This window comes from Monopterus albus, unplaced genomic scaffold (assembly GCF_001952655.1).
Source record: "Monopterus albus unplaced genomic scaffold, M_albus_1.0 scaffold1.1, whole genome shotgun sequence".
NCBI classification, from domain to species: Eukaryota; Metazoa; Chordata; class Actinopteri; order Synbranchiformes; family Synbranchidae; genus Monopterus; species Monopterus albus.
Genome location: NW_018127881.1, coordinates 4,197,067 through 4,206,167, shown reverse-complemented (window position 1 = coordinate 4,206,167; position 9,101 = coordinate 4,197,067). Strand labels below are relative to the sequence as shown.

Sequence of the window (9,101 nt, the reverse complement as noted above, 5' to 3'; positions counted from 1 at the left end):
GTTTATGCTGTGGAATCCAAGTCATAGGGCTGAAATTGAGTTGTGAGCAACCCAGAGAGAGAGAAAAAGACTCTCTGATAGACAAACATTGTAATACCACCATTATCGCTCAAACATAACTGGCATTGCACTTTGATCTAGTCACATACAGACCATTATGATAATGGTGAGTTAAAATTGTCTCTAATACGCAACCATCTTTAGTTCAACTGTTATACTAACACATGCATCATACCAGCTATTAAACAAAAACCACTGTCCCTCTCAAAGGCCACACACACACACACACACACACACACACACACAGCCTCTGACAGTCACTGTGAGCCAACCCACAGTACTGCTGCAGGGAACTGCAGCAGGAGTCCCTCCCCTTTATTTAATGACTCACTTTTTTACAGCTAGCAGGACTAGCGCATATTAAACAGAAAGGGAGAGAGGATGTAGAAGAGGGGTGATGCACTTGTATCAAGTCTTGTGCACAGCTTGAACAATATCCTGAGGACTAACCATTCAATGTCCTTTCATGATCACAGGGACCTTTCTGAGTAAATGGCAAGCAATACACTTCTTTCAACTAAAAAATATACATAATGGAGGACATGTTGAAGCAAAGCCCAAAGCGAAGACAAGAAGTTTTAACAACTAATTTAAAGTTCTTTTCCAAACTGAGCAAAGGTAAGCCAGATCTGTGAACAGTCAAAATGTCTTCCTCTCCTGGTATCAAGTCTCAGGAGCATGTGGACCTGATGTACATCTCTATTGAGACAGTTATTGCCCTGGTCTCTGTGTTGGGGAATGTACTGGTGGTACTGGTGGTGTGTGTGAACCCGGCTCTCCGCAATACCACTTTCTGCTTCATTGTGTCTCTGGCTGTGGCTGACATCGCTGTGGGAGTTTTGGTCATCCCTCTGGCTATTATCATCAGTCTGGGAATTAACACTCAGTTCTATACCTGCCTCTTCCTCTCTTGCCTGCTGCTGATTATCACCCAGAGCTCCATCCTCTCCCTGCTGGCAATTGCCATTGACCGATATCTGCGAGTCAAGATTCCCACCAGGTGAGGAACTGTTGGTATAATTTGGTTATCTAGTGATTTTGATATAGACAGAGGGACAGAGAGGATAAGTTGCTTTGGTCAGACTGTATTGGCTAATGGATGTTACAATGACAGTGTCTAGAAAACGATTATAGTATCAATATAATAATTAAGTCTGTTTACAGGAAGACCAATAAAATAATCAGTTTATTTGTATAGCACCAATTCACAACAACAGTCATCTCAGGGCACTTTACATAACCAGGTCTTGACCTTACAACTGGGAGCAAAAGAAGGGGATGTTAGCATCATCGCTTACTAGCTATTCTATTCCCACTCTAAAATAATGTTGACTTAAGTGTCCTTTCACCTGATTTCGATATATTTCAATTGATACCACATCACACCATTTCTCTTCCCATACAATCAAATCAAGACAAATAACATTTAGCTATATTGCCCACATTACTTTAGCTTGCCCTTAAAACCAAAATGGTCAATGAATTTAAATCACATAATTTTGTGATACAACTTTGTAAGGTCACCCCAAGAATATCTTAGAAGAGCACTTAATTACAGTAGTAGTATCAGTAGTTTTTATCTTATTTATTTCATCAGAGAGGTAAATATGTGTTTTTAGCCTAGAGAGTCAAAAGGTGATTGTCAGTGTTGATGTCTGACATAGTAAGAGAGATTGTTTCCTGGTTTAATGCAAATCATTGGGCTGGATATCAAAGCTGTTAAAAAATCTGAATGCGTCTATCTGCCCAAATAACTGACCTAGGCACAGTTTGCTAAGGTCAGTCGCCCAAAACTATATTCTGCATCAGTCGGATCCGGGTGTCAGAAGCTGGCACTTGTTGATGTTTGTGTAATAAAAAACAAAGCAGTATGCATATGTGCATTTAGGTCACTTTCTTCTTCTCCATATACCTGCTCAGGTACAGTACCATTGTGACCCAGGGGAGGGCGTATGTGGCAGTTTGTTTGGGTTGGATTCTATCTTTCCTCACTGGACTGGTTCCAATGCTTGGCTGGAATAATTATGATGCCCAAGGAAACCTGAGCAGTTCCCGTGAGATTATCTGCGAATTCACAGCTGTCATAAGGATGGACTACATGGTGTACTTCAATTTCTTTGGTTGGGTGGTAGTACCGTTGACAGCAATGATTGTCCTGTATGGGGAGATCTTTAGGGTGATCCGGCAGCATCTTAACCGGCGTGCTGAAGCCACCTGTGACGGAGACAGGTATTATCGGAAGGAGCTGAAGCTGGCCAAATCACTTGCCCTGGTGGTCTTCCTCTTTGCTGTGTGTTGGCTGCCAATACACATCATAAACTGCATCACCTTCTACTGCCCAGAATGTTATATTCCCAAGTTTGTCACTTATGTAGGAATCTTCATGTCCCATGTGAACTCAGCCCTCAATCCTATGGTTTATGCATTCAGGATAAAGCCGTTCCGTGTCACACTGATCCAGATCACTCATCACTGCATGCTGTGTAGACCCTCAGAGCCCACCCTGTGCCCCAGCAGCACTCCAGCCCTGACAGAGAAAGTGGATGTAAACCTGTAACAAGGACTTCCTGTGTACATGGTTTACACTGAGATGGCGCAGTGATTGAACTCACGGGATTAGATAATGTATCAGCCCATTGATGCCAGCATAGCACTTCACAGCACAGTTTCATTTCTGACAATTCAAATATATTTGACACAGATCTTAAAAAAATGAACCTACAATCAAGATTAAGGAAAAAAAGATTCTGAATTATTTTGTTTTCATTCATTGCTTCCTTCCTACAGTATGTCAAGTATGACAAACATCTAATGTTGAAAAAGCCTGTTGATACATGAATTAAAATAAAAATGCATAGCTTCTTCAATAAATGTGCTATTCTTACATTTCTTATTTCACATTTTTAACAATTTAAGTACCTTTTAAACAAGACTGCAAAAGTCTGTAGCCATGTTTACAGCTCTGTGCTTAGGCGCAGTGGTGCGTTCAAGTGGTGCATTCAGCTATGTCAGCTGCTAAGATGCTCACAACAGTAATGCTAACATGTTGATGCTAAGGAGGTTTAATGTTTGCCATGTTCACCATCTTAGTTAGCATGTTAGCATGCTAACATTTGATAATTAGATACACAGATAAGATGGCTGACACTGATACAAGTTCTGAGGCTGCAAACAGGAACACAGGTAAATATAATGGCAGATTAGGTAAGGTTAACCACAGCATGTATATGACTGTTGAACATGTAAGTACTGTAACTACTGCACAGCAGTGAAATCATGCTTTCCCAGTTTGCAACATTGCTACATTTATGACAGATTTAATCTAAATCTGCTGTCCTCTCCAATCTATGGTATCACAGATGTGATGTCAAATTAAATATATGATTGAAATTGCATGACAACAGTCCTATAAAGTATTATTTGGTGAAAGACATGTGAGCTTAGATGTCCAATGGTGTCCCAAATTAAACAAATTTACTCTATACAGAAATGTGAAAAGGTCCTGCATGGAACACATATTAACAATAAAGTCATTAAACCAAGTGAAACAAACTCTGGCAACATCAAATCAGTTCAGCTGTTAGTCTTTATCAGAGTATGCAGCCACGTTTTCAGCTAATTCAGCCTTTTTGAGCTATAGTTCAATGGTTGTGACAGACTATTGAAAAGGCCCTGAAGCAGTGAGTAAATTACCCACAGATCATTACGCAGAAGTGATTTATTCCATCTCTAAAGCTAAAGCCGCACCATTTCTGCTTTGTCATCAGTTTGACTTCTGCTTGGTTTTAATTTCACTACTTCCATTTATATTAAGAAAAAATGTCTATTGTGGTTTTTACAACATATATGCATGTTTAAATGTGTTAGCCTTTATTCATATACTAACAATATGCTCCAAATAAATGTTAATTTATCTCAATTTATGTACACCCACCGGTCAAGTATGCTTTAAGGATGAACAGTTCCATATGAACATACAGTACCTTCACCCTCTATCTCTCTCCCTCACACCCACATCAATACATATTTTACCATCTGTCGTCTTCATCCTTATTGAGGGATTTGAAACTGCTGAGCATGGCCTAATCCCCAGCCTTCATCTTAGTGAGGTAGGTGCCATATTTACTGCCTTCGCCAAACACTTCTGTGTCTGGTGACCTACTGAATGTTGAAGTGTAGGTGTTGAGACAAAAAAAAAAAAAATAAATCAAGAATCTCTATTCTCTTTGTGAATTACTTCTCATATTCATCCTACAGTAATCTTCTTTGAGGTAAGACTCTTCACGGTCATATTAAGACAGGGCAACAAAGGTGTGAAGTTTCATATGAGGCACTGTCTATATACTTCAGTCTCTGAAAGGATTTCCAATATGTTTATCATTTTAATATTCTCAGACGGCTGAAGGAAACTTTAATTTTCAGCACTAAACCACCATATAATGACTGAAACAGACGGAGCAGAGGGTGGCCCAGACCTGGAGGCTCCAGAGGAAGAGCTGGATGACGAACAGAACGCCCTCCTGCACTTCAGTAAATACATTGAAGCCCGTCGTGTGCTTACTTGGGAGCAGTGGACCACAAGAGAGAAGGCAAACTATTATATAGACCGCATCTTCATTGGGATCTTGATCATTTTTTCCCTTATGCTGTTAGGAGAATTTAGCTATAAAATGTGGTACGTGACAAACATCAAGAAGATTGCAGAGTTTGTGTCAGATTCAGTGGTCTTTCTCTTCGACTGGCTCCTCACTGGGGAGAGACGGGAGGAACTGGCTGAGCTGTAGTTTGATAAAAAAAGCAACTGTTAATACATTTAATATAACATAAGCAACACTGCAGTGTGGGATGATCACTTAATTGTATTATCAAGATTATACAGATTCATACAGATTTCTAGTTTTAAGTACTCTATTTTTATTCCTACTTATCCCATTTCACAATGAGCATTCCTTGTCTGTATGCATTGTGTACTGCCTGTCTATACTGCTTATTTTGTTATATTACACAGCCTTATGCTGGTTTACTGTTTACTTGCCCCTTTCATGGGGATATGTACATACACATTGAGAGCTGATGTACCAGAGTCAAATTCCTTGTGTGTCCTACACACTTGGCCATTAAAGCAGATTCTGATTCCGATTCTGATTCAGGTTTGTTGCCTACAGTGTTTAGGCGCATATGGTAATACAAATGCAGAACAAAGAATTTATTTATAGGTATATTTTAGAGAATAATGTACTGATGATCAAATTTATTCAATTTTAGAGGGACTATTGTACTTATTGTGCTATTTTACATGTTTTAAATGCCTTTTACTGTTACTGGTTTAGCTACAAAGCATGCAATCACCTAATGAATTTGTAACACTTGGTATTAAATAATTTTGTGTTGCAACTAGCAAATATTTTATTATTAATTAGTCTGCAGATTCTTTTCTTGATTAATTGGTTGTTTATTTGGCCTATATAGAATAAAAACTGTGAAAATTGCTTTTCTGTCAGCTGACTAGTTGATTGATCCAATCATTTCTTTCATTCATAAATGCACTTTTCTGTTTTCCTACAGTTTTATACTGAATATTTCATTGACAGGTTAAACAAGTTAATAAGACTGGCACTGATCACTTCTCTTAACTGAAGACCTACAGTACCAGAAACAGCACACAGCATTCATCAGGGAGTGGGATTTTTTTTTCTCCAGTAGTATCTGTTTAGCTGTTGTAAGTGTTAAAATAGCACATTTCATTTGAAAAGAAAAGTCAGACTGAAGTTCACCCCAAAATAGACAGATTTTGAACTTCCAAAACATCTGGTGGATATTAAAGTGAGCACATTAACAACAAGGTTATGGAATGGATTAGAAATTTCCCATAAAGGCTAATTAGGCTAATTAATAAAGGATAATAAAGTTAACAAGCTAAAACACAATTTAATCATATTAGCACAGTATGAAGAGAAATAAAACTAATCTGATGTGTAATAGTTGCATGTATACCAGGTAACCTGAAAAAATGTCGTTTGTTTGGCGAAATGGTGACGTAAGTGTCTGTCATCCAAATGGACCAATGAAATCGAGGCATTCCAGTTCCTCCCTATACTCTGCACCCTCCTCCTCCTTCTTACCCGGATTTCCTGGCGTGACCGACGTTTCGTGTCTGTTTAGACTTAAAAGTAAGTCAAATGAGGATAATTTAAACAGCGTTTTGATAATTTTATACCTGGCATCAATATTAGTGTGACATATATTAGTTACTAAAATGAGGCGTTACAGGAGTCCACTGCAACAAATGTAGGGCAGCTGGATAAAACACTGGGCGCCATGCTTCCTCCGTTAGCTCTAAATCACATGTATCACGGTGATCGTAGTTTAACATTGGCGCTGCTGGAGAGGCTCTTAACATTACAACAGCTGCGAACAGTGGAATAACTTAGTAACTCTAGCTCCGGTCTTTTTATTCCAGTTCTCCTATTTATGTAGAATTTCAGTTTCAATACAAGGTCAAGAAAAGCTAACGTTTGCTAAGCTAACATCCAACTGGGACCCTCATGCACATTTAGCCCCGTAGCATAAATTAAAACTATATCCATAAGTAGTTTGTCTACTGTTACTTTATGTCCGAGTCCTGTATGCTGAACAGTGTTTATGTTTTATACATACACCACGTTGTACCAATGTGACTATGGCTATAAATAAACGTACAAAGACGGGGAACATGGATGTCAGCCTCCTAGTGGTGAATAAAAACACGGAGGTGAGGTATATATGAATGAAAGGATACAAATTCTATATGAGAAAGGCACTAGACAAGAATACAGTGTCAGACACTTTTGGGTCTAACATAATTATAGCCACTTTCATGCAGGATACCAAAGTTAAATGTCAAATTAATGACTAATAAATTATTTTGTTGCAAAAAAGTTGCCAGTATCAAATGAAAATACTGGTTTACTTGGTCTTCTGTTTTTGTAACCTGAATATTTTTGGAGTTTTGGACAAGTGGTCAGACAAAAACAAGCAAGGTGAATAATTAGCTATTTTTCTTTATTTTTATTTCTATTTATTTGTTTGTTTTGCTATAGACCAAACCATTAACTAACAAGAATATGTCTGCAGCTAATCATTTTTGATTGGCTAATTGACTTTGAAATATCGGAAAACAATGAAAATGCCTGCTGTAATTTCCCACAGTTTAAGAGTGTTGTATTTAAATTGTTATATTCAACTATCAGTCCAGAATTCAAATATATCCAATTAAATTTGATATCTCACCCAGAAAGGAATCAATCTTTAGAAGCTGAAACTAAGTTTGCCTTTTTCCTTAAGAATGTCAAACAGCTAATTGATTATTTTGCTGATTGTCTATTATTTTCACGATTAATCATCAGTGTCAGAAAATGGTTACACATTTGTGACATATTGCTTGTTCAGTGCATAGATGTTTGATGTCCAAGATATTCAGGTTATGAAGAAGCAACAAATCCTTATTGGCTTAATGATGATTTGAAAAGCAGGTACTACAGAGACATCAGTAAAAACGGCATAAGCAAGCAACCTCTTTTATTTGCGGCGTATTTTAACTGAAAAGACAAGGATGGATGACGTTCCAGAAGGTTGAGACAAGATGTGCTGTTTGTTTACTTTCCTAGACTTTACTTCAGCGTCGCACACAAATAGTCATATGTCATTTGTTTGTCCTTAACACAGAATGCGTTACGTGGCCGCTTACCTCCTGGCTGTGCTTGGTGGAAACACCAGCCCCTCTGCAAAGGACATCAAGGCCATCTTGGGCAGTGTGGGAATTGAGGCCGATGATGAGCGCTTAAACAAGGTATGCTATATAACGTTATATTACAAGATTATACAAGAAAATCTGTTCCCATTTTTTTTCTTTTAAGTGAAGATGCTGTAGGATGGAATTTAAATCTTCTCTTTTTTTCTAGGTCATCAGTGAGCTGAATGGGAAAGACATCAATGAAGTCATGAACTCAGGTAAAGGCTCTTCAGTAAACACAAAATGTCACCTGGGGGGCCCCCCGCCGCTGCTGCTGCTGGCGGGGGCGCTGGAGCTGGGGCTGCGCCTGCTGCTGGTCTGTATAACTTCCCTGTTCATAGCTCAAATTCTTCCTTTTTTTCAGATTTTTTTCCAGTTTTTGTAGGATTGCTTTTAGTTGCAAATTTTGTTATGATACTACAGCATTTCTATAGCCATGTAAATACTATGATACACTTGAATGAAACTGTAGGCACATCCAGCAATCCTAAACAAAAATGATGGTGTTGGATGTCAGTGCTACATCTGTCTGTAGTATTGACTGTTCTGTCTTATTTCCAGCGGAAGAGAAAAAGGAAGAGAAGAAAGAAGAATCAGAAGAGTCAGATGAAGATATGGGCTTTGGACTCTTTGATTAATCCGCCTTCTCTGTGTTTAAAAAGCAATAAAAATGGAAAAGGTTTACACACATTGTGTCCTATCTATCCTTTGATTGGTTAAAAATAGCTTACAGTTATGACTGTGCACAGGTAATTATTCCCAACAATCTTACTATTAAGTGTTACAGAAATAAATTGTCTGGCGTTCAGGCTAATGTTGAAAGCTCCATCACTGTGTGCTAAAAATAGTCAAGACTGGGCAACATTAGGCAATCCCTGCCCTGCATGTGGTCAGTCTGTTGAGCTGTCGGCCAGATACCTCAAACCTTTTAAAGGACCAAACACTGAGCAAAACATAAAGGTTGCTTCACCACCAGAAATCATAAGATTGCAACCTGCTGTCAGTCTACAGTTGTCAGGTTCTAGTTGTCATCTTGTGCATATAACTTATGGTTTTGTAACATTGGTGAAGGTTGGTTTACGCAAGTTGAAGAAGCAAAGCACTGAAGAGAACTTGGAGTTAAGAGACGGATTTTTATGCAATGATTTGGCTTCAGGGTTCATGTTAATTTAAATTGACAACATAAAGTTCATGTGACAGACTTCCTCCATCTTTATCTCTACTCACCTCTAACATTCAAGCAGCACTGTGATACTGCTGCAAGATTCAC

At 38.4% G+C, this 9,101-nt stretch overlaps 2 protein-coding genes across 2 annotated transcripts; both read left to right on the top strand.

The window, feature by feature from the left end:
* Nucleotides 1-366: 366 nt before the first annotated feature.
* LOC109970633 (adenosine receptor A1-like) lies at nucleotides 367-2,790 on the top strand. The gene is made up of 2 exons (XM_020618378.1): nucleotides 367-1,060; nucleotides 1,981-2,790. Exons 1-2 carry the CDS (start codon nucleotides 705-707, stop codon nucleotides 2,615-2,617), a joined length of 993 nt encoding a protein of 330 aa, XP_020474034.1. The 5' UTR covers nucleotides 367-704; the 3' UTR covers nucleotides 2,618-2,790.
* A 3,335-nt stretch (nucleotides 2,791-6,125) lies between these two features.
* Nucleotides 6,126-8,519, top strand: rplp2 (ribosomal protein, large P2). Its single transcript, XM_020614209.1, is given in 5 exon segments — nucleotides 6,126-6,230; nucleotides 7,765-7,888; nucleotides 8,001-8,072; nucleotides 8,075-8,147; nucleotides 8,393-8,519. Coding segments are annotated over 4 exon segments (345 nt in total). The 5' UTR covers nucleotides 6,126-6,230; nucleotide 7,765; the 3' UTR covers nucleotides 8,470-8,519.
* Nucleotides 8,520-9,101: the final 582 nt, after the last annotated feature.

Excerpts from the sequence above, each read along its gene's own strand:
- LOC109970633 (XM_020618378.1), top strand. The coding sequence starts at position 705 with ATGTCTTCCTCTCCTGGTATCAAGTCTCAGGAGCATGTGGACCTGATG. Across the intron at positions 1,061-1,980 it reads CGAGTCAAGATTCCCACCAG|GTACAGTACCATTGTGACCC; the intron begins GTGAGGAACTGT and ends ATACCTGCTCAG.